This window comes from Nelumbo lutea, chromosome 3 (assembly GCF_056320005.1).
Source record: "Nelumbo lutea isolate HS-2025 chromosome 3, American lotus-T2T, whole genome shotgun sequence".
NCBI lineage: Eukaryota > Viridiplantae > Streptophyta > Magnoliopsida > Proteales > Nelumbonaceae > Nelumbo > Nelumbo lutea.
The window spans coordinates 46,409,580-46,435,385 of NC_142686.1; the positions used below are offsets into that span (position 1 = coordinate 46,409,580).

At 39.4% G+C, this 25,806-nt stretch overlaps 1 protein-coding gene across 10 annotated transcripts in view; it reads left to right on the plus strand.

Annotated features, from left to right (window-relative positions):
- LOC148864715 (plastidal glycolate/glycerate translocator 1, chloroplastic-like) overlaps window positions 1-25,597 on the plus strand; it is a 41,457-nt gene extending 15,860 nt beyond the window's left edge. For 5 of the 10 annotated variants that reach the window (XM_088978526.1, XM_088978528.1, XM_088978527.1 and 2 more), the window contains exons 5-10: window positions 410-671; window positions 785-900; window positions 22,278-22,387; window positions 23,269-23,446; window positions 24,128-24,257; window positions 24,987-25,597. In XM_088978526.1, coding sequence (XP_088834652.1) covers window positions 410-671; window positions 785-900; window positions 22,278-22,387; window positions 23,269-23,446; window positions 24,128-24,257; window positions 24,987-25,137 — 947 coding nt within the window. In that variant the 3' untranslated portion in view covers window positions 25,138-25,597. Of the gene's footprint in view, window positions 1-409; window positions 672-784; window positions 901-22,263; window positions 22,388-23,268; window positions 23,447-24,127; window positions 24,262-24,986 lie in introns of all 10 variants that reach the window. The other 5 variants (XM_088978533.1, XM_088978534.1, XM_088978531.1 and 2 more) reach the window with 3 other exon arrangements.
- Window positions 25,598-25,806: the final 209 nt, after the last annotated feature.

Genomic DNA, 25,806 nt, shown 5'->3' on the forward strand with positions numbered 1-25,806 from the left:
AAGGGAAATTGATGTAGAATATGGTGCCTGGAGTTATTGTATGGTCTATCTGGGCTGAGAGAAATAGAAGGGTCTTTCTCAACAAAAGTAAGTCTTCAGATGAGATTATCAACCTCTTGGTTGGTAAGATTGGGTCATGGGCCTCTGCTGTCAAGGGCAGTGACTTTTTATCCCCTTGGCAGTCTCTTAAATGTATTGATCTCTGGATGTAACTCTAGTGTGTCTTGTTGTGTGGGTTGGGGTTCGAACATATTGTCTCTGGTTCTGTGCCTCTTGTTGTATTATCTTCTCCTGGGTTCTTGAATAAATTTTAATTGCCTTTATTCAAAAAAATATTTAAATTTTAACTATGTAATGATTATTTCTCTTTTAGGAAATTAGTGAAAGTTCTTCCTTTTGTTTTCTACAGTTGGGGGTTGGCTGGCTTCGTTGTCTGTTGCAGGTTACACAGCCATAGCAGTACGGAAAATTGTAAAGACAGAAACAGTATCTGCAGAGCCTATGCCAAAACCTTCTCCATTCTCACAAATTGAGCTGTGGGCATGGACAGGGATTTTTGTTTCATCATTTGTTCTTGCAGTCCTATATCCAACTGCACTTGGAACAAATGCAAGAACATGTCTTCCTTTCTTACTTGGAGCTACAGTTTTAGGTTACATGGTTGGTTCCAGGTAAAATGCTTGTTTCCTACTTATTTTATAAAGAACAATGTCTGTTCTATCTAAATGTCATGTCATTTTTCCTTTCACTGCAGCCTGATTATGCTGCTTGGTTTTGGTTATAGGTGGCAATCTGATGCAAAGAAAGCTCTTCATCCAATTATTTGCTGTATACTCTCTGCAGATCTTTCAGCACTAGCTTATGGGTATTTCTCCCAGTCTGGACTGGATGCTGTGCTAGGTTTACAACCTACTTAATTGTCTATCATTCTTTTGTTTATTCAGTAATTGTTTTCTCTTATGTTTTATTGACATGTTAGATCTCCTTAAACTATGCAGAAGGATATTTATAGGTTAAAGTCTATTTTGAGGATACCTACCCTTGGATTCCATTACAATATGCAGAGGGTTGGGGTCTATCATCTGAAGGTTCTTTCTAGGAAATATTACCAACAAATATATTCTTCCTAATGTTGTGGTCCCAAAATCTAATTGTAGGCTTACTGTTATTGATATAGAACTATGCTACAAATGCAAAATATCAACCAGCAGGCCTAAGAATATTACTGTGAGCCCATGTGCATGTTAGCCTATGCTCCAAGGTCAGATGTGAAGACTTTAGGAACTTATCAAGTTTTATGTTTAACTTCTAGAGTTAGAAAGCTTTTTTTTTATATGAACCTATTAGCTTCTAAAGGTTTTCAGAATGTTTAAACCTTTGTATGTAGGTTTAATTTTTCAGCAGGTGTTTGCACAGAATTAAGGTTACCTCATAGAAAGTTAGGATGATTTAAATTTATCTTAGGAACATTGATATGCAACTTAAATTTTAAACGCACCCGTGAAGCTTATTCCTTTTATGATTTCCCTGTTGTCTTGTTTTTGTTGGATCTTAGTTATTGTGTTTTGATAGTGTTATAGACTGTATAATTAAAATAGGAAGTAAATACTAGGGAGATATGATTTACCTTGATTGTAGGACTGATTTGTAGGAATTTGATTAGTCTTCTTTCCTAACATATTCTTTCCTAATATAGAATTTGTAACTTGTATATATACATACGAGATTGATGAATAATATAACAAATTCTTCTTCCTCTGTTTACTCTTACATAATATGGTATCAGAGCCTCTGGTCTCTGTCAGCCCTTTCGTTTTTGTCTTAAGTAAACAGTAGGTAAAGGAAAACTTTTGGGTATTTCGGGTCACCTCCTTGGAGCAGTTTTTTTTTTACTCTCACTGCCCATCCAAGAAGAAGCGCAGCCCACCGATCGGAGGTTGTGCAAAGTCTGGCAGTCAGCAGCCCTACGCGTGCGTCTCATGCGCCGCCTGAAGATTCTGCCACAGTCACACGCACCGGCGCGTCTGTCGCCGAAAAAAAAGATTTTTTTTTTCAATCGTTGTCTTTTGGCTCGCCTCGTCCTGTATAGCACATATTTGTGCTTTGTTATGTGCATATCCATTCCGGTGTGACTTTTGTTTTCAACAGGTGTGCTTCGTTGGTTTTCGGTGTTCAAAATATTCTGTTTATTTGAATTTTGAGATTATGGTAGACAAGAAATCAGTAGTTATGTCGGATGTTGTTCCGGTGATGTCAAAAATAACTGAGCATAAGCTTAATGGCTCTAATTATCTGGATTGGAGTAAGACTGTTCAACTATATTTATTGAGTATTGCTATGGATAACCATTTAACTGATGATCCTCCTAGTGATGACTCAAGAAGGTCTTGGTTAAGGGAGGATGCTCGTTTGTTCTTGTAGATACGCAACTCCATTGAAAGTGAGGTGGTTGGTTTAGTCACTCACTGTGGATTTGTTAAGGAATTAATGAACTATCTAGAGTTCTTGTACTCCGGAAAGGGGAATATTTCCCGCATTTATGATGTATGCAAAGCCTTTTACAAGGCAGACAAAGGCGATAGATCTCTTACAAGCTATTTCATGGATTTCAAGAAAACATATGGAGAACTTAATATGTTGCTTCCGTTTAGTACTGGTGTGATTGTTCAACAAGCTCAGTGAGAAAAGATGGCTGTTATGAGTTTTTTAGTTGGCCTCCCTTTTGAATTTGAGACTGCTAAATCTCAGATTCTTTCCAGTTCAGAGATCTCTTCTCTACAAGATGCTTTCAGTAGGGTCCTTCGTAAAGAAAGTTCTCCACCTGTTCAGCCTAGTAGTGCCCTTGTCAGCCGCAATAATACATTTGAATCAGGGAGACAACAATATAGGAGTGGTAGTGGTAGTAAAGGGATAGGATCCAACAATTATGACAGGTCAAGTAACTATGATAGGAATACTAATACTCGTGGACAGGAGTCAGGAGAGATAGTGTGTCATTACTGTCATAAGCTAGGACATATGAAGCGGGATTGTAGGAAGTTGCAGAATAAGAAAACTCAGTCTGCCCATATTGCATCCACCACGAATACTTCTGAGAAGTCTGTCATGATATCTGCAGATGAATATGCCAAATTTGGTCAGTACCAAGAATCATTGAAACCTCAATCTACTCCTGTTACTGCCATCGTCGAGTCAAGTAAACCCAATACATGTCTTGTTTCCTCCTCTTCAAAATGGGTCATTGATTCTGGAGCTACAGATCATATGACAGGTAATTCAAGTCTGTTTTCTACCTTTCAGTCTCATAAATCTGCCTCTCCTATTACTTTAGCAGATGGGTCAACATCTTGTGTTATTGGGTCTGGCACAATTAGTCCAACACCATCACTTCCTTTGTCATTTGTTCTTAGTTTACCTCAGTTATCATTTAATTTAATTTCTGTTAGCAAACTCACTCGTACCCTTAATTGTTGTGCCTCATTTTTTCCTGATTATTGTTTATTTCAGTATCTTATGACGAAGAAGATTATTGGTAAAGGACATGAGTCTGGAGGTCTCTACATCCTTGATACACAAGTTCCAAGATCCATAGCCTGTTCTGGAGTTGTAACCCCTTTTGAAGCACATTGTCGGTTGGCCCACCCCTCTCTCCATGTGTTAAAGAAAATTTGTCCTCAATTTCAGAGTTTGTCATTAAATTGTGAGTCTTGTTAGTTTGCTAAACACCATCGTCTTAGTTCAAGTCCTAGAGTCAATAAACGAGCTAGTGCTCCTTTTGAGTTAGTCCATTCAGATGTTTGGGGTCCGTGTCCAGTTGAGTCCAAAACTGGGTTTAAGTATTTTATTACTTTCGTTGATGATTACTCTCGTATGACATGGTTATATTTAATGAAAAATCGTTCTGAGGTGTTTTCTCATTTTTCTGCTTTCTGTGCTGAAGTTAAAACTCAATTTAATGTTTCTGTACAAATATTGAGAAGTGATAATGTGGAATACTTGTCAGAATCCTTTCAAACTTACATGCTTCAGCATGGCATTCTTCATCAAACTTATTGTGTAATTACATCTCAAAATGGGGTTGCTGAACGAAAAAATAGACACCTTCTTGAAACTGCAAGAGCTTTGTTATTTCAAATGACGGTTCCTAAACCTTTCTGGGCTGATGCATTTTCCACCGCATGTTTCTTAATTAACCGTATGTCTTCATCTGTCCTTCAGGGTAAGACTCCTTATCATGTTCTGTTTCCAAATAAAACACTGTTTCCTATTGAGCCTAGGGTATTTGGGTGTACATGCTTTGTTTGGAATGTTCGTCCTCAGGTTACCAAACTAGATCCAAAATCTTTGAAGTGTGTTTTTCTTGGGTATTCTTGTGTTCAAAAAGGGTATAGATGTTATTGTCCTACTCTTCATAGATATCTTGTGTCAGCTGATGTTAATTTTCTAGAAGATACACCTTTCTTTCCATCTACTCCTCATTCAAGTCAGGGGGAGGATGATGATTTGTTAATCTATATTGTCACATCATCTGTTTCACATCCTATTGCATCTGCTCCTGCTAGGCCTAAGCCACCTATAGTACAGGTTTATTCTCGGCGACCAACCCCTCCGAATCCATTGCACCAGCTCCTTTGTCGTCGGATCTAGTCTCAAATGATCCTGTTCCTTTGTCATCAGAACCAGTCTCTAATGATGATCTTCCTACAAATGAGATATCTGGCTGAGTGATAGTTAGATAGTTTAGCTTGCCCACCAACCTTTTGTACCTTCCTGGATTTTTCTCAGACCATGATTACGTCATCTACCACAAGCTCCCCTTGAATCTTGATCGCCAACACGCCCACCACCACGACTGTACATGTGTCCACCTCTACCACCACGGCCTGGCTGGCCTTGATGAGCTACTCCTCTACCACCATGGCTGCCCCCTCTAGCTACCGCAAGGGCAGTCCTATCAGATATGGTGGGGTTCTCTGGAGTGCCAATAGAAATCCTCCGAGAGATGGGCAAACACCTCCTCGAGAGAGGGGAGGGCAGATCCACCTAGTATCTAAGCCCTCACCAGTTCATATTCAGGCTTCAGTCCCACCAGAAATCTGGTTACATCAAGGTGCTCTCTCTATTGTTGCTGAATTTCAACATCAGATGTAAGGGGGTGATGCACACTCAACTCATTCCTCAAATTTCTCAGAAATAGCATAATACTCTTCAAGACTCCGGCTACCTTGTTGCAGACTAAAATACTCTTGGCTGTGTCTAAGAACATGAAGTTTACACTAATCTTAGGTTCCATACTGTTCCACAGCCAAGTCATAATCTGTGTATCTTCTTGCTCCCAATCACCAAACTCCTGGGAATCAACTAGGGGTTTTTCTTCTCTTATATGCTTTGCTTTCTTCTTGGCTCTGAGAAACACTTCAACAGATTTGGCCCAAGGTACGTAATTTTCTCCATTCAATTTAATTGAGGTCATCTGTACATTCAAGTAGTCTTGAGGGATCATAACCGACTTATGTTCATTATCTCCTATGGCCGTATTTTTTTTTTTTCTGTTTCAACCTGCCTTACCCAGTGATCACTACACTGCACTCCAACAACACTGTACTTCACTCCTGAAGTTAATCACTCACCACCATACGATTGACCACTGCTGAAACATACACTCACAGGTTTCAGCAATGTTGACCTCTACTATTGTCACTTTCGGCACCTCACAAACACATAACACACAAGAGTACCACACATCTGCACCATACGACTGATACTAATCTGAACCACACATCTGCACCTACCACGAAACCTACTGTTGCAGCCCTCTTCGTTCCATCGAGTAGAGGGTTCTCTACCAATCACCCAAAACCACAGCTTCACACCCAACCGAACACATTAAAAACTCCAGAATGAAGATATGGAAACTCCTTTTTAGCCTTCTAAGAAACTCCAAAAAAACAGAGAAGAAAGTTGAGAGATTACGAACAGAACAGATCTGGCCTGACTTCACCTGGCTCTGATACCATGTGACGATTTCAGTTTCAGTAGAAGAGAAGAAAAAGAGAGAGAGGGAGAGAAGAAGAGGAGAAATCGAAGTAGAAGAAAGAATCTGTTCGAACCCAAGAGAAGAGAGTTGTTCTCATTCTCTCTTAGGTCGGCATGGATATATAGATTACTAAACGAATAGAAAAAGACTTTTATGTCCCTGTTTTAGTTGGGACACATCAGCACTCACTAAAAGACATAACACCATATTAATAAAGCTTAATTGACTATTCTACCCTTCTTTACTTGACACTAACAACCTGTCATACTAAAGAGATTATAGTTTGTCAGGTACCTAAAGAAACTAATATATACTTTGATAGACTCCATCACTCCATGCAAGGATCCTATATATACATTGTGATTTGTGAGTGGATTATGAAACCATTTATCACAACTTAACCAAGCAATGCCATCTACCATGCTCTCCATCAATTCCTTCATTCACGTTCTTAAAAAAAAACAAAAAAAAAAAAAACTCCTTGAAATTTTCTCTTATTTCCCAGTACCAAAACACTATAAGCACCATTTTACCAATAAGGAAGGCATTAAAAGTGTCAAATGTTTACTAATCTCCTATTCTCTCTGTTGCTTTCACCTATCCTCTTGCAGGATTTCCAAATACCAACACCAAAAAGGTGTTGAAAACAATGTAAACAACAATCTTCTGAAAACCAAGCACCAGTGGTTCCAGCACCAGAAAGAAAGAAGCAACGTTTCCCAACAGAGCCATTTCAAGTCTTTTAATCACCTAATGAATTTCCTGCCAAAACATCTAAGTTCAACATGTATTCTCCTTCAAATTTAGGTCCCATTTCCTTTGTCGCTAAAAGCTAATCATCTTGGTGTCTCACATGCAGACACCACAAATCATAGAATCTTGATAACAAAATTTTCTTTTTCATAGAGAAAGTAAATAAAAGCCCAAAGGTCTTGGGAAAAACAAAAAAGAAAAAGAAAAAGAAAAAGAAAAAGAAAAAGAAAAGAAACTCAAAATAGGGACCAAAAGCTCTGAGGATAGGTGAAAGCAACACCTTTTTGGTGGTAGGGTAAGTGGTTCAACACCTTTTCTTGGCTTTCATTTGAACTCTTCTGTAGGACAGAATCTTCATCATGAAGAATCCTTAACTGTTGTTTCCTGTATACATAATACTTTGTGATGGCAGGTTCATGCGTAAAAAATCCCATGAATTAATTCAGTATTAATAAGGGATTTATTAGGAAAAACATCTATGAACCAAGTGATTATCAATTTCCAAGTATTTTAGATGAAACCAAGTGAAACAGCACTGCTGTAACAGTTACTTAGGGGGTGTTTGCCAATGCATATATGACTGTTTTTGAAGCTTGTAAGTGACATCACTTGAGAGGACTCATTCCAAGGTACCACAGTCAACTCCATATTGAATCATTGAGCAGGTTACAAATGAGACCAGTCCAAGTTGCCTTTGGCTCATACGACAGAATTTGTGTAACCTCATACCAACCAATGGCATGAACCCACATTGAAGGGTGAAATCCATACCAGACTGACTACGGAGCTTGATGGTAAACAAGAAGAATGAAAATGTGGCTAGGAAATAAATAAAAATAGCTGAGCCATAAAATACAAGACTACTATTTGCAGATTTTCTTATATAAAATAATTAGGAAAAGCTGAACCATAATCAAACAAAAAGAATCCAACTCAAAAACAGCTAAAAATCTGATCTGATTCTTTGTTAATTTAATCATGGTTTAAGAGAACTTGAAGAATGGATACCTAGTTCACAATCTCTGTCATCTTGTTCAACTGGTGGTTCATACAATTTTGAAGGGTCCCCTCCATAGGCAACTCACTCCCTCTCTCTCTCTCTCTGGAGGGGTTCCAAGCTGAAAACAATAAAAGGGTTAGAAACAAAAACAGAAAAAAGCAAAAAAGAGACTTGAATATAAGATGGATAAGCTGAGAATTACTTGCTTCTCTAAGCTTCTCAACTTATGCAAGCATCCAACAATTTCAGCAAATAGCTTAAGAACATTTAGTTGCCAAATCAACAAAACTAAGAAAATCCAATTGAAAAAGAATGCCAACTAAATTTTCAACTACTAGAAAAAAGGATTAGCAAATCATCAAATAAGTTCAATAGTTCAAAAAAGTAATAAGTCCAATAGTTTGACCCACTTATCAAGCAACAGTTTATTCTTGGAAAGAGGGAGATTATGGCATGAGGTGATAGCTAGTATTCATGGTCACTCGAATAATGGTTGGGATGCTGGTGTTTCTCGATGGGCTACTTTGACAACTCCTTGGAAAGTGATTCATAGCATCCTTCCCCAATTTCTTAATCTTGTCAGGTATGATGTTTGCTCAAGGAATTTTGTTATCTTTTGGGAAGATGTCTGGGTGGGAAATTCGGCCTTAAAATACCTTTTCCCTTCTCTCTACTCTATTTCCTTGTTTAAGAAATAAGGTTATCTCTAACTTCCTTCCTTCCCCCATTTTGCCTTTGTCTTTAAATTGGGATTTTGGCTTCTATTGGGGCTTGAGGGATGCTGAACTTGGTGATGTTTCTCAACTTCTTTTGGTTCTTGATAATGTTTGTTTGGATCCTTTATAGTCAGACAAGAGGATTTGGTCCCCACCCAAAAGGCTCCTTTTCTTGTGCCTCCTTTTTGAAAGCCCTTTGTTCTTCCTCCACTTAGTTGGTTTTTCCTACAAAGGAGCTTTGGGCTAAGTCTATTCCCTCCAAAATTATCCTGTTTTGTTGTGAAGTGTTTTATGGGAAAATCAATACTCTAGATTGCCTACAAAAAAAGAAGCCTTTTATGTGCTTCCACTTACTAATTTCCTACTCCTTTGTTGTTGCTATTTGGGATTGGATGTTTTCCTTATTTGGTTGCAGGTGGAATTTACCCACTAACGTAAGTTTGCTTTTCAACCTGTCGGTCTTTGTATGGCCCACAAAAAGAGGGAGGATCATGTGGAAATGCATCAAGGCAACTACACTTTGAACAATTAGGGAGGAAAGAAATGCAAGAATTTTTCAAGAAAAGGAATGAAGTCTCCCAGATATCAAAGAGTATATCTTAACAAGGGCAATTCATTGGTTGAGAACTTCAGATATCAAAGAGTGTACTACTAAGCAATAATAAATAGAAGTTAAGTGTAATATACCTTCTATTTTTTCTTCACTCCATGAAGAACACGAATCCAATCCCTCCATAAATTAGAGCTTGAATAGATTCTGGAGTTAAAGATACACGATAAGGATCAATTGCCCTACCACCAACACTAAATGTAGATTTTGAAGCTATTGTGGATATTGGAATGGCAAGAACCCTAGCTGCCATCTTCGACAACACTCGATTTTCAAATTATTAGCCTTCCACGATTCTAAAGCATTGAATTCATAATGCGACCTTTCATCCTCAAAAATATATACACCCTCCTCAAGGTACATATCCAACTCTAATTTTAGTGAGGGATGGTCTCAACTCTCTTCACATAATTCATCAACTCTACCATCTCGAACTTGATAATTGAGAGTTGGAACTAGAACTTGAAGAAGATTTGTTGCTACCATTCCCCTGAGTGGAGGATTGCTCACTACTAACATTATAAACAACCACATACTCATTATAAAGTTGGTATAAAGCCCCTTCGAACCTACTCAATGTTATTTCTAGCTTTAACTTCTAGATATACTTCTGGAAAACACATCTCAACCAGCCTTAGTTTGCACCTCGGGTCCAAGATGGAAGCCACAACCATTAATAGATTGCATTCACCAAGTACTTATCAAACTTTCCCTTCATCTTTTCAACCATCTCTCTAATGAAATCATTTTCATCCATTGACATCAAGTTCAAAATTTCCTTCACCCTATATATCTCATTGATGTACAAATTAGAAGTAGGATAGTCACTTCTAGAAATAATGTTCGTGATTATATGGAAAACATCAAATACCTCACATACTTTCTCCACCTTTTCCCATTCTTCAGGAGTTGGCAAGTAGTCATAGTTTGGTTTCGTTTCTAGAAATCTTGGAAACACATCTTTGAATTTTAAAGCACACGACAACATCTCAAATGTTGAATTCCAATGAGTAAGACAATTAATAACCAACTTCTTTGTACCGAGTTGTAATTGTTGTACAATTTCAGAAAATGATGTGACCAATCTCACCAGGACCATCTTGAACCAACATCTTAGACTGGTTAATGTATGTGACACTTTCACATACATTTTCAATGATGTGACCAATCTCACCAGGACCATCTTGAACCAACAAGTTCAAAATATGTGCACAACATCGCACATGGAACAATTTTCCATCACAAAGCAGCTTCTTATTTCTAGAAAAAAACCTCTCTCAAAATACCTCAAACATAAATCATTATATGATGCATTATCCACAGAAACCGTAAACACCTTGTTCTCGAGGCCCCAGTCTTTTAAACACTTAGCGATATCAACCTTGCGACGGGGTGGAGGAACATGGACAAAACTGAGAACACGCTTCTGTAACCTCCAATTAGCTTCTCCAAAGGTCAGTGGTTATGCTAATCTTTGAAATACTCTTTAAAAGATTATTCAATTTCTTTTTTTGATCACCATACAACTATACAATCATTCTTTGTTTTCTTCCGAGAGATCTTCTCAAAATTAGGATTACACATCTTCATCATGAAATTAAAGCCTTCCTCTTCCACTACGGTAAATGGATGGTCACGCATAAGCACCCAATGAGCAATTGCTTCCCTCATTTTAGAACGGTCATATTTTGCAGCAATAGTAGGATCTAAAAGAGGGGGCTTACAATGTCTACATCATCATTGGAGTCCACAGGTTGGAAATTCAAGATCATTTGCTGCTTACGCTGTTTCTCAGCTTTCTGAGCCATTTTTCTTGGTATACATGTTTCTAAATGTCGGCCCATATGACTTGTTCCGCAGTAGATTGTATGGATAATTTACTCTTGCAATGGACACATTGCGCCTCTTTCATTCCATCAATAAGTTCAACCTCTTTGAATTCCTTCCATACACTTGAAGTTTTTTGTCTTTTTGACTTTGGTATTGGACCATCTTCTTCAATAGGGCTCCGAGATCCAGTCTAAGTACCATTTGTGGTAGGAGAGGTAATGGGATTGCTTGCATTATTTCCATTTGACTTGTCTCATTTGGAGAGGAGTCATCAACAATGTCAACCATGATTATAGGGGAAGGACCAGAGATAGAATGTGAGGGTGAGGGTCCTATAGAGGTTGAGGGAACATTTGTTGATTAAACATTGTGATCATGGATGGGTGATGATGGCATTCCTGCATAAATGGAAATCTTGTGATCTGTTAAATTGTTAAATAAGAGATATATTACACTACATATTTGTTTTCTCCCCCAATGGTCAAATCACCTATTAAACATCTAAACAATTAGGACTCACCATTAAGTTAATAAGAACTTGCAATGAGTTTAGGTTACAAAATCAAATAAAAAAGGCAAATTATAAACAAAAATAATAGAACTATTTTTACAAATAATGAAATAAATATACAATTCTCACTTCAAAATGATTTTTTTTTAATTCACTAGCACTTAATGAAAATGAAATTAAGACTAAAGTGTTTTGTATAAGTTTACATTTGATATGAAATTAATTGTCTTGTTTAGTATAAGTTACTTTCTAAAGTGTTCATTTTTATCCATTCATAACTCATATACTTTCTTTTTTTCCCCTTAAGGAGCTTAAATAAGGAGTGGGATAGTTACGCAACTACCCCCTCCCCCAAGGTGAAGGATATCTGTCCTTCCCACTTAAAGAGAGGGAACTCCCTACAAGACACCTTATTTAGTTTTCAATATTTACCTAGCACACTAGCTAACCCACTTACTTGGGTTATAAACTATTTAAATATTATTTGGTTTAAAAAAAATCCTTCAATAGTAGATAACTACAAAATTTGAAGTGCATAACTATAACTTGTGATGGAAAAAAAATTCAGGTAGTAAATTGTGACAAATTATTCTTGTTTGATGAATAAATTGTGACAAATTATGAATATGATGTTCTCATACTCACACTTATTGACAGATTTAGACCATGATTGCATGACTAAGAAATGCTGAAGATACTACACTTGTTGGAGACTAGGAAATATTCTTGTTTTCTTTCTATGCCTTAGTTTGGGCTGCAAGGCATTTACATGGTCAAATCTCCAATCTAGACCCATTTGCTCTAAGTTGGATAGATTCCTGTTCTCTTTGGATTTGGTAGAACATTGGGGAACCTTGGATGCTAGAGCTCTCCCAAGGGTGACCTCGGATCACTGGCCCATAGTGTTATGCAAGGAGGAAAGAAGGTGTGGAGGTCCTACCCCCTTTAGATTTGAAAATATGTGGTTATTGCATCCAGGGTTTACTAACAAAGTGAGGGAGTGGTGGCATGAGTGTAACCCGTCGGTGGAGTGGGAGGGGATAAAATTCCATAAGAAACTACAATTCTTGAAAGCAAGAATTAAGGAGTGGAACTTGATGGAGTTCGGGAGGACATAAGAAAGAAAGGGAGACTTGATGAAGAAGATTGAAAGCCTTGACTTTAAAGAGGAAAGGGGAGAATTTGGAGAGGAAGACAATGACCTCAGGAGAGAATTGAGAAGATAGATAGAGGATTGCCTGTACAAGGAGGAAATTAGCTGGAGGCAAAAATCTCGATGTAAATGGTTGCAAGAGGGAGATAGAAACACTAGGTACTTCCACTCTCTAGCAGATGGCAGGAGAAGGAAGAACTTTATCTCCAAATTGGTAGTAGATGGAGTTGAGTTAGTACAGTAAGAGGAGATTGTCAAGGCCTGTGTGGAGCATTTCAAATCTATTCTAAGAAGGCTTGTGAGTAGAAGGGTGTGGGTAGAAGGTTTGGATTGGCCAGATGTAGGGGTGGAGAATAGGAGAAGGATGGAAAGAAGCTTTAATATAGAAGAGATCAAGGAGGCTGTGTTTTCTATGGATAGAACAAAAGCTCCAGGGTCGGATGGGTTTACAATGGCTTTTTATCAGGATTGTTGGGATATTTTGAAAGATGATCTCTTGCGGGTGTTTGAGGAGTTTTTCAGGAGAGGAATTGTCAATCCGGGTGTGAACTCTACATTTATAGCCTTAATTCCCAAAAAGAAAGATGCATCCCACCCGAAAGATTTTAGGCCAATAAGTTTGGTGAATAGCTTGTACAAGATCATTGCAAAAGTGTTGTCTTTGAGGCTGAAGAAGGTAATTCCGGATATCATTGAACACTATCAAGGAGCTTTTGTGAATAGAAGGGAGTGGTTTGTAAACTGGACTTGGAAAAGGCTTATGACTTGGTGGACTGGGAGTTCTTGAGGAAAGTTTTAACCAAATTCGGGTTTGGGGCTAGATGGTGTAAGTGGATCATGGGCTGTGTCTGGAATTATCATTATTCAGTGCTAGTGAATGGGATAGTGGTAGATTTCTTTCCAGCCAGTAGGGGTATAAGACAAGGAGACCCCCTTTCTCCTTTCTTGTTCATTTTAATTGCAGAGGTTTTGGGGAAATTGATTCATAGAGCAGATTCTAGGGGGCTCATTAGAGGCTGGAGGGTTGGGAGGATGGAATCCCCCCTCACACATTTACAGTTTGCTAAAGACACGATTCTGTTTTGTGAAGGTGGTAATGTGAGGTTTATCAGGAATTTAAAGTCGGTGATACAACTGTTTGAGCAACTGTCCAACTTGGAAGGTTAACCTTGGGAAAAGCTGTGTAGTGGGGGTGAATTTGGAGGAGGGAGAGATCAGGGAGAGTGCTGAAGTGCTGGGGTGTGAAGTCACGGGGTGGCCTCTGAACTATTTAGGATTACCATTAGGTGATAATCCCAAGAGAGAGAGCTTCTGGAACCCGGTGATGGAAAGGTTTGAAAAAAGATTGGTATCCTGGAAAAAAATTACCTCTCTCTTGGCGGGAGAATTACATTAATTAAGGCCACACTTGCTAACTTACCCATCTTCTTCATGTCGGTGTTTAAAATCCCAGTGAAGATTGTTAACATATTAGAGAAGTTAATGAGAAATTTCCTGTGGGAGTGGGGAGAAGAGAAGAGGGATCATAGATTTAGTTGGGAAATAGTGTGCAGGAGTAAGTCGTGTGGTGGTTTGGGGCTTGGGGGTATCAGGAGAAGGAATATGACTCTGCTTGGGAAGTGGTTGTGGAGGTTTCCTTTGGAGAAGGAGAAGCTATGGGCTAGAATAGTGGCAAGTATTCATGGGCTGGAGCACAACGGATGGGACGCTGGAATCAGAGCTAGGATCACAAGCAATTCTCCTTGGAAAGCCATTCATGACCTGCTACCAGTTTTCATTCCTAATATCAGGTATGGCTTGAATTTTGGTAATTCTATAAAATTTTGGGAACAAACCTGGGTGGGGAGCGCCCCTCTAAAGGATTGGTTTTCGTCTTTGTACGCTCTTTCTGATTTGAAAAATGAGTCGATCTTGTCTTTCACCACCCCGTCCTCTTCCACTTCTGGGATTGGGTGGAACTTGGGTCTAAGAAGGGATTTGAGGGATTCAGACTTCGACTGTATTTCGAGCCTTCTTGCAATTCTTGATAATGTTGTCTTAGACCCCACTAGGGCGGATTCTAGAATTTGGACACCTAACCCCAATGGCATTTTCTCTTGTGCTTCTTTCTTCAAAGTCTTAAGTCCGTCCACCAGTCCTACCCTGTCCCCTTTTCTTGTTGGTGAGGTTTGGTGCAGAGCTATACCTCCTAGGGTTGGTAGTTTTTGTTGGGAAGCCTATCTGGAAAGAATCAACACTGATGATCTACTCCAAAAGAAGAGACCCAATACTTGCTTGTCACCTCAGTGTTGTGTTATGTGCAAAGCAGATGGGGAGACTGGTTTTCACCTAATGGTGTCGTGCCACTTCGCGAGGTCGTTGTGGGATTGGGCTTTCTCCTTGTTTGGATGCAGCTGGAATCCCTCATCAGACATGCAGGGCCTTTTCGTCCCCTCCTTCTTCAGGTGGCGGTTAAAAAGGGGAAGGACAATGTGGAGAGGACTAAGGGCTGCAGTATGTTGGACACTGTGGGAAGAAAGGAACTCCAGGATATTCTCTGAAACTCAGAGAGGGACAGCAGATTTGAGGACTATCATATAGTTTAGGGCGGTACAATGGCTGAAATCTCTGGAAATGTTCACATATTACACTGTGGATGACATGTTGAGGAAGTGGGGTGAAATTGCACGTTGCACGCAGACCAAGTCAGTAATGAGTGTGGCTTGGACCCCCCCCCCCCCACCTAGTGGATTCTTGAAATTAAACTTTGATGGATGCAGTAGGGGAAACCTGGGACAATCAGGGATCGGGGGTGTTTTTAGAGATGAAAATGGGGTCATCTCTGCTATGTTCTCAGGCCCAATTGGAGTGGGTGACTCCCTTAGAGCTGAGATATGTGCAGTTATGGAAGGAGCCCGGAAAGCTAAGGATTTGAACATCAAGAAACTTATAATTGAAGGGGATTCAGAGGTGTGATAGGGTGGCTGACCAAAGAACAAAATAATCTTTGGAAGTATAACAATGAGAAGAGGAAATTCAAATGGCTGGTGCGGGAGATGGAAGTCAAGACATGTCGGATTAAGAGATCAGCTAATTCCCTAGCTGACGGTTTAGCAAAACAAGGGGCAGAAAGGGATTCCTTGTTTTGGGCTAAGTTGTAATGTTAGTGTCCTTGTATCTTTGTATTTTCTTCTTTCCTTTCTTGAAGTTCTCTGTGACTCTTGGAAGATAGGTGTGTTTGTCTTCCACTTGTAAATTTTCTACCGATGAATTAATGAAAGTGTTATTGATAAAAAAATAAATCCTTTGGTAATACCACACTTTATCAATGATTTATTTCTTTTTCCTTCGTATCTTCTGAGTTCTGATTGTGATGTTCTAGATTCTATTGGTGATACACATAAGGATAGGGAAAATACAATTAGCACTTACCCTTGGCTAGAGCCAATAAATAAAGTTAATATACTGTTGTAGCTTGGCTAGAGCTACAACAGTGAATCTGATCATTCTTTGTAGTTTAAAAATTACTGTTGTAGCTTGGCTAGAGACAATAAATAAAGAAAGTTAATATAACCATGTAGTTTAAATCTATTAAAATTTAAACCCAGCTCTGTGAAGTGTAACCATTTCTGTGCATTTTGGGGGTAGTGCGCCAGTGCTGCAGTGGTCTCGCGAATGCGAGGCTTTGATTTGGGCGTTACCTTTGAATGTGATGCTTTGATTTATTCACCTTTGTGGGGGCAATGCTGTAGTGGTACTTGTTGGTACGAATCAGTCCTTCCAACTTCCAAGTCCCAACTGTATAAAGGACAAAGAAGAACCCCAAATCAGAAGAAGCAAACCATTTTACAGAGAAGCTGATGCAATCCAAACCCAACCGTAGAAAGAGTAGAAAGAAAACTTTCGGCTGTGGCCTGTGAGAGCACTGAGAGGTGAGAGCTGAGACTGTTGATGGGTGACCGCCATCTGTATCTCTGTGAGAGACTGAGAGTTGAGAGCTCAAGACTTGAAACTTTGAGACTGAGAGGCTGAGGCTGGGAGCCTAAGACGGTGAGACAGAAAGTCTGAAAGTGAAAGGGTTGAGGTTATTATCGAAGAGGTTTTTTTTTCTGATTTTTCCTCTCTAATCTCTCTTACAAAAGAACAAGTATACTATGTTGAAGGACCACAATACAAGTGTATCCCTACCAATAAAAATTTCTCAAAAGATATAATACATGTATAAAATCTTATATACATAATACATAGAAAATAGGAATATATATAGAGGTTTGATAGGCTTGCGAACTTAACGAGCCAAACTTTAAAATGTTCGAATTCAGCTTGATTAACACACAAGCCATATATAAGGTTTGGATTCGGTTCGGAGCTAAAGTTGCGTCGAGCCAAGCCGATCTCGAATAGCTCGTGAAAAGCTCGGTTCATGTCCACCCCTAATTGGGGGCATACTAAAGAATGAGGAAGGAAACACAGTTGCTCCTTTTTCTGGACCAATTAAAATGGGTGGTTCACTTCGGGCTGAGATTATGGCTGCTTCGGAAGGAGTACAAAGAGCTAAGGATTTGAACATTAGAAAACTGGTTATAGAAGGAGAAGTTGGTGGTGGGCTGGCTGAAGGAAGAAATAACTGGTTTTTGGAACTACAGTAATGAGAAGAGGAAATTTAAATGGTTGAAAAAGGAAATTGAAGTAAAATTGAATTGGATAAAAAGAAGTGGCAACTCCTTTGCTGATGGGTTAGCTGCAAGGGGTGAACAGGGGGTTGTTTATTTTGGGCTCAGTTGTAACTCTAACCCAAAAGCCTGGTCTAGTGGATGTCTGCCCCTAATAAAGATTGCATTGCATGTTTGTATATAACCTACAAGTGTTGGACTCTGTCCAACAAAAGCACCTCTTTGAGAGTGCAATCTCCTTGAGATGGAAATAAGAGAGAGAGAGAGAGAGAGAGAGAGAGAGAACTGGAAGGTATGAACTTGCCTCTCTATTCCTTTCATTCTCTCTTTTTTTAGAAGTGCATCAAGAATCAAGAATCACATTACTGCAAGTCTGTTACAATTCTTAACAGCTCTAATTTATCTCATTTGAGTTGCTAGCTGTCAGTTGGCTTTTGCTGACCTGGATTTTCTTTCTTCACCTATAGGTTTGCTTCCTTTGTTCTGGTCTCAATGCTTCCCTCCTCCCCAAGAGCACTCTCGTCCTTGAGGGCAAGATGTGGAAATTGCTACTGCAGCATAGAGCATGGTTTCCAGGTTGCATCTTCCTTCAGTAACCCCTTTCACTGGACAAGAGCTTCCTTGCTGAGGCGCTTCCTCGTTTGAATCCACCTGTAGTTCATGATCATTTGGGGTTGCGATTGTAACTTTCCATTGTCATCAAAGTTTAGTATGGATGGTATTGCCGTGATATGGGGCTGAAGGCATGGCTTGAGTCTGGATACATGGAAGACTGGATGTATAGTGGACTTGGATGACAGGTCCAATTGATATCGTACAGGCCCAATGTGCTCCAGGATCTCAAATGGGCCATAATATTTGGCTGAGAGCTTGTTCCAAGCCTTGCATGTGACTGAGGTCTGGCGATAGGGTGGTTGTTTAAGATATACCCAATCATTGACTTTGTATTCAACATGTCTATGTTTGATGTCACAATGGGCTTTCATTTGGGTTTGTGCTTGCTTGAGGTTGAGCTTTAGTGCCTTCAGGATGTTGTCTTGGTCTGTCAGCTGCTCATCAATTGTTGCAACTTGGGAGGACCATTTCTCATATGGTAGTATGGATGAGGGATCACGTCCATATAAAGCCTTGAAGAGTGTCATGCTTGCTGATATGTGGAATGTGGAGTTGTACCAGTATTCAGCCCATGGAAGCCAATAAACCCAATGTTTTGGGCTATGTTTCACTGGAGAAGACCCAATGTGGAGTTGTTCTCAGAATTTTTGAATGTCCACCTTGTGGGGAATCATGGAACGATTGCAAGAGTTGTTATAGATGAGCTGAAGTGGAGGAGATAACCAGTCGTCCTTTGTAAACAAGGTCTAGACCTTTCAATTCGTGCCCAGTAATTCATGGGATCTTGGGTCAACTGTGCATGCTCTGTCTGTAGTGTTGTGTCACACTGAGCTTCTTCCTTTTCCTTTAGTAGCTGTAGCAAGGGGTATATTTGGTTTTGAGACTCTGATTTGTTGAAGTCCATGCACTCTAGATAGTGCATCTGCTACTTTATTGGCTGATCCTAGCTTGTATTCAATAGCATAACTATAGCCCATAAGCTTGCAATCCCACTTTAGTTGGTCATCGGTGTGGATACGTTGCTCCAATGAATAGGCTCTCCATCTTTGTACAGCCATTACTATTTCCATGAGTTCCCTTCCATATGTGGGTTTGGATAAAACCACACCAGAGAGAGTTTTGCTGAAATACACTATGGGCTGACCTTCTTGCATAAGAACAGCCCCTAATCCTTTTCCTGAAGCATCGCACTCTAGGACAATAGTCTTGGAAAAATCTGGGAGTGCTAATGTAGGTGGGCTAGATACTGCTGCCTTCAACTGTTTAAAGGCTCGTTGGGCTGTATCTGACCATGCAAATGAATCCTTACAAAGTAGTTGGGTCAGCGGTGCTATGGACCCATATCCCTTAATAAACTGCTTGTAATATCCTGTTAGGCCTAGGAACCCTCTTAATCTTTTGACTGAAGTGGGTTGTGGCTAGGATTGAATGCAATCCACCTTAGAAGGGTCAGCCATGACTAATCCTTTGGTGACTACATGACCTAAGTATTGAAGTTGAGATTTGCCGAAATCACACTTGGAGGCTTTGGCATATAATTGATGATGTCATAGTGTAGATAATGTAAGAACAAGGTGTTCCATACGAGAGTGCCAATCTAAAAATGTCACAAAAAACGAGAATAAACTGATGCAAGAAGGGGCAGAATACCTCATTCATTAACACTTGAAACGTTGATGGCGCATTAGTTAACCCAAACGACATGACCAGAAATTTGTAGAGGTCGTCATGAGTGTGGAAGGCAGTCTTGTGGATGTCCATTGTGTGCACTCTCACTTGGTGGCATCCAGACCTTAAATCCAGTTTAGAAAATATTGTGGGTGATTGCAGTTCATCCAATAACTCAATGAGCGGGATTGGAAACCTACCTTTTATTGTCATTTTATTTAGTGCTCTGTAGTCAATGTAAAAATGCCAAAGTGTCATCTTTCTTTTTACTAAGGGCACTGGTGATGAAAATGAATCAATCTCTTTCTAAGCATGTGTATACCTGTGTGGTCTCACGTTGGTCGGTGAAGCACCTTATACAATATGGATATGATGATCCCGGCTACTGTGAGGTGGCAATTGCTGTGGTCACTGAACTCAGATAAAATCCGTTGCAGTTGCTTCATGCCTCCTTCTGGGATGTGGTTTTTTGTGGGGTTTCTGAGTAAAGGGCCTGTTGGTTCCAGTCCTATTTGCCACAACACATGAGGTTGAGGTTATTTGCAGTACTTCATAATGGTCCTCAGGCTTTCTGCTCTTGGTTGGGCTGGTCTTTCTCCTTGGATGTGGAATTGTTCCTCACCCATCTGGAAATCCATGGTCATTCTTTTCCAATCACAAAGAACAAGCCCCAACTCTCTAAGCCACTAGATGCCTAGTAGGCTAGTACCACATCTACACCTGTGAACTTAAGTGGGTGGAAATCAGCTTGCAAGATGTTGTGTTGTACCTGGATAGGCACGGTCTTGCAAATTCTTTCACACCTAATTCTGCCCCAATTTGCAACATGAACATCGAAAGGAGGGATATATTGCGGTTGTTGCCCAAGCTGTCTAGTTTGGTCCATAGTGATAAAATTGAGAGTATGCTACCACTGTCAATTAGCACTGATATCCTTCAGCCCTTTAACAGACCCTCCACTCCACTCATTGTTTGGGGTGAGTCTTAGCCACTTGAGGCTTGTGGGGAAATTTCTGGGTCCGCCATGCTCATCAAATCTTCCCATTTGATTGTCTCGGGTATTTCAGCTCTCAAATGATCAGTCTCTGGTTTGTCAACTTGCAACATGTAAGCAAATTGAACCTTATATTGATGTCTGGGGTCGATCTTCTCATCACAATTGTAGCATAAAACCACACTCGAGACAGGCTTGCATCTCAGCCCATGCCAATTTCTTGTAGGGTGTTGTGGCCTGGTTATGAGGATAAGCCATCCTTTCTTGGGTGCTTAGTGGATTGTAGGGCACTATAACCTGATTATAAGGGCGATTCATCTTTTCTTGGGCACCCAGTTGAGCTCCCAGTAACTTGGGTGGATCTTTAATTAATGATCCCTAGAATGGGCCTAGAATTACTTCATTCCATGCATCGGTTGGTTTGAACCATCATTGGACTTGTTCACCCCTATATACTCTGCCAAGCCTTCTCAGGCAGTTTAATCGTTCTTGTAGTCTAGCTATTCCAACAGCAGCCGCTGCATAGCCTTAACTTCTACTTTGATTTCTTCCTTTAGTCCACTGATAAAACAGCACAAGAGGGCCTTCTCCGGCCAATCCTAAACTCAAGTGGCCAACTTCTCAAACTCTTGTTAATAGTCTCTTAAGGAGCCTATCTATCGAAGCTTGGACAAGGATTCATTGAAATCCTCGAATCCAGAAGGACCAAAATGAAGGCATAAAGCTTCTGTAAAATCAGCCCAAGAAGTCTGAGGGTGGGTTCATTTGAACCATTGGTACCATCCTATTAGCTTCTCCTTCCATGTGGAAGGAAGCAACCAAAACTCGTTGGTGTCCAGGGTTTTTGTGGAATTCAGAATACCCTTTTGCCCTAAAAATCCAGCTCAGAGGATTGCTGCTGGTGAATGTTGGCAAGTACAGTCATTCAACATAGGTTCTTCCCTTGCCATTGCTGCCGCTACTGTGCCCCTGTTCTCTGCCGATGACTTATGGTTCTCCTTCACGGTTGCTCCCTGTTGGCTCCTTGTCCAGCTGCACTACCACCATGGCCATCGCTTCCTTCAAGTCTTGAATATTGCCTGAGACTTTATGTAGGCTGATTTCTATCCGATTGATCCTATCTTCCATTGTATTTGAATGAGTGCTCAGCATTTTTCCTTCTTCCAACAGCTCTGTTACCAAATTGTTGGACTCCATCCAACACAGGCACCTCTTTGAGAGTGCAATCTCCTTGAGACAGAAATAAGAGAGAAAGAGAGAGGAAGATAGAGAAAAGGAAGGGTGAGAGAGAGAGAGAGAGAGAGAGAGAGAGAGAGAGAATTGGAAGGAATGAAGTTGCCTCTTTATTCCTTTCATTCTCTTTTTATAGTACATCAAGAATCAAGAATCACACTATTGCAAGACTTACAATTCTTAACAGCTCGAACTATTCTCATTTGAGTTGCTAGCTGTCAGTTAGTTTTCTAGTTGGCTTTTGCTGACCTAACTTTTCTTTCTTCGCCTAGAGTATACCTTTTGTATTATGGGCTTGCTTCCTCTGTTCTGGTCTCTAACAACATGTTTGTTGAAATGGTGTCAAATATAGATGATTTTCATTGAGAAACATTTGCAGTACATATGTTAAGAATTTTCTTTTTATAACCATTGATTGGCTTCAAACATTTTCCGTAAATATCTTTTGAGCTTTTTATATTTCTACCCACTGTATATAGATGCACTTGTAGAATGTTTTATGCAGGATACTACCTCACAAAGCTATCTTATAATCCTGGAGCTGGTGACATCCTAATGGGATTTTTGGGATCTGTAATCATTTCTTTTGCATTTTCAATGTTCAAGCAAAGAAAGGTAACAAGCTAATCTTTTCATTTTGTGGATTTTAAATCCAAACAGAACAAGGCTGATTCATTTTGTATGTTTTGTGGTTAGTTCTTAATTCCCAAGTAAACTTTGTTGCATGGTGTTTTAGTCCAGAGACACTATGCCAATAACATGATTGTATGTAGAATGCATGCATGCAAAGCACCACCATTCTCTGGAAGACTGGAACCCCTTTGTCCAAAATCTGCCACCCAGAATGCAAGGGCATGGCTGTACAGGATGTCAGATATGGAATTTAAAAATTGAAGCATCTTCCACCATATGGCACCTTTATGGTGCTTTGCATGCATGCACCACATTACTTGATCCACCTTTATGGCTGTACAGGATGTCAGATATGGAATTTAAAAATTGAAGTATCCAGGTTTCATGATACAAAATCCACCAAATTACTTGATCATAATAGTGCTTTTTATAATACCATTTTGAGAAACGGAAGATATGCAAGCTAGCCTAGAAATACGAAAGATATTCAAGGTGGGGCTCATTTTATTGTGGATTCACTTCCAATGTATGCACCACATCGACCAGCTTGCTGTTGGTAGACATAGAGCCCTTGGAGAGTCAATGATTATCTCACTTTTCCTATTTAATCGTTGCCTATATTACCTGTTGAAAGGGACCATTACTTGGTGTAATGGTAAAATCACAGGATGGTATGCACGAGAACATGGGTTCAAATCTGACCCAAGAGAGGCCACTTTGAGTGAAAAAAAAAATGCCAAAGGTTAGGACCATACCCAATCTACCCTTCCCAAGACCCTAGATATCTGGGATCAACATTGGTTAACCACAATGGCTTTTTTATTGCCTGTTGGAAATTATATATGTTGTACATTTTTTTGCAGCTTGTCAAGAAGCATGCTTCAGAGATTTTCTCATCGGTGGTCATATCAACAATATTTTCATTGTATTCAACTGCTCTCGTAGGGCGCCTTATTGGGTTGGAACCTGCTCTGACTATTTCTATTTTACCCAGATGTATAACTGTGGCATTAGCACTCAGCATTGTATCCTTTTTTGAAGGTAAAGCAAACTATGATACTCAGCATCTATAGGTAGACAATCTAGCATTGTGGAGAGATATTGGTTTCCAGTAATCATGACTTTTAAGTCAAGGGCCATAGAGATCACCTTCTTCAAGTTAGTTCAGATGACCAATCACCTGCTAACGTCCTTTCCTTGGCCAATGGCATCAAACGATACTTCTGTGTTCCTTGACTAGAAAAAAATAAGAAGAGGAAGAAGTTAGTCACTGTGATACTAAGTTGCAATTAGAGTACCTAGAAGAACAATGAGAGGGAGAGAGAGAGAAATAATGAAGGAAAAGAAAATGCAGAGAGAATAAGAGAGAAACAAGTGGGAAAGAATCAAATACTTCCTTAGGCCTGTAGGCCCTTCTTATATCATACATAATGGGAAAACACAAGACTGCAATAATACCCCCTACTAATATCAGTAAAAAGACCATACTATCTTTTCCCAATATTAACTAATAAAAACTAAATTTTAACTCTTCTCAGCATAATTTTCACCCATCTGAGCATTCTCATCCCTTCCACATTTGTTTCATGGAAGCGCTGCTTCTAGTAATAAGCCAAATAAAAAGTAAGATGTGTAAAGGCAGACAACAAGTATTACCACTTAAAAAGCCTTCTTTTCTGTGATTAGGCTTTAACAAAATTTTTCTTCCCTTATTTATTATAGGTGCCAATGCATCTCTAACAGCTGCTGTGGTTGTACTTACGGGTCTGATTGGAGCAAACTTTGTACAAGCAATGCTTAATAAACTTCGCTTGAATGATCCTATTGTTCGAGGAATAGCAACTGCCTCTAGGTAGGTATGCACCTCTTTTTTCTTTGTAAATAGTAAATCTACTTCTACTCAAAAACATAATGTTGGAGTTTGAATTCTCTGGATCCTGCAAACTGCAGAATTTTGAGCCTTAAGATTTTAAGCAAAAAATGTTATCACATCCTCTCATTTCAGTTCAGACGCCTTGTCATTGTGATATCCAAATCCTGCATCTTAAGCTACAAGTACCAATGTTGAGATGGTATGACATAGGCGTATAGTATGGGATATGCCTCAGGTCCATACCATCCCCTTTTGGTCTTGACTTTTGATGGGCTGGTTTGGTTGAGTTGTTTCAACCATGGCTCAAAGTATTGGCATGCTCAGTATTGAAATTTCAAGTCTTAAGTGTGTCAACAGCTTAATACTCTTTCTTTTAGACGGTTTGATTACTTTACAAATGGATCTGATAGGATAGGTATTAATGTTTAAATCCATTAAAAGGCTCTAACTCATTATGTAATGTATCAGTAACCCTGAAAACCAATATATATCGTATGATAAGGTATGGTTTGCATCAATACTTTGAACCATGCTTTCAACTCAAACGTCGATAGCTGGAAGGTTCAAGCTTTTTACTGGACTATTTGACTGCTCACTTTCTGGATTCAATCAATTCACCCAGCATTTTTTTAAGAAAATGGTAGAATAAATTCAAGGTGCAAAATTTTCTACACTTCTTACAAGTTGGTTATTATGTTGTTGTTTCAGTTCTCATGGATTGGGGACAGCAGCCTTATCAGTAAAGGAGCCTGAGGCTCTCCCATTCTGCGCCATCACCTATGCCCTCACTGGTATATTTGGATCATTGATTTGCTCAGTGCCAGCAGTCAGGCAGAGCTTGGTTCTTGTGGTTGGTTGAAACTATCAGCAATTCATCTACAATTGCATATGCCATATGGTAGTTGTACCATCACACACATCTCTTGGAATAACATCTCAGCTTTGCAAAAAGATTATGTCAGTTAAATGGTTTGGAACATACCACCACCTCTTGGTATGAAGATTCAAGAACAATATCCCATGTAGTACGATGTCATAAGTTGAGGTTTTTGAACATTGTCATAGCAGTTGGGGCTCTATTGGACAATCCTTTAGAGAGATTATAGTTTACCAGGGGGAATGTTAAACGTGAAGCCGTGAAGGTATTTTGATGATTGTGATAGTAGGTACTCTGGTTATTCAAAGATCAAATTCATTTTCCTTTAGTATGGATATGATCAATTGGAGGGGAAAAAACTCATTTGAAGCTTGTAAGAGTTTGATGGTTAAATAAAAACATCTTACAATATTTATCAAAAAAACAAACATCTTTCAATTAAGTTGCGTCCTAGGCCACAAGCTTTCCCATTAAATAGGCCAATGTCTAAGCTTTTAGGGTATTCCTTCTATTGTTTTTGTTACTTTTAAATTGTTATTATTACAGTTTAAGAAAGCAAAGGGAAGTTCAGTTGTTGATGTAGATGCATGTGGGAAATAAATCTTTATTTTTTATTGGTTTAGTCTAAATTTGGCATACTTACAATTGTAA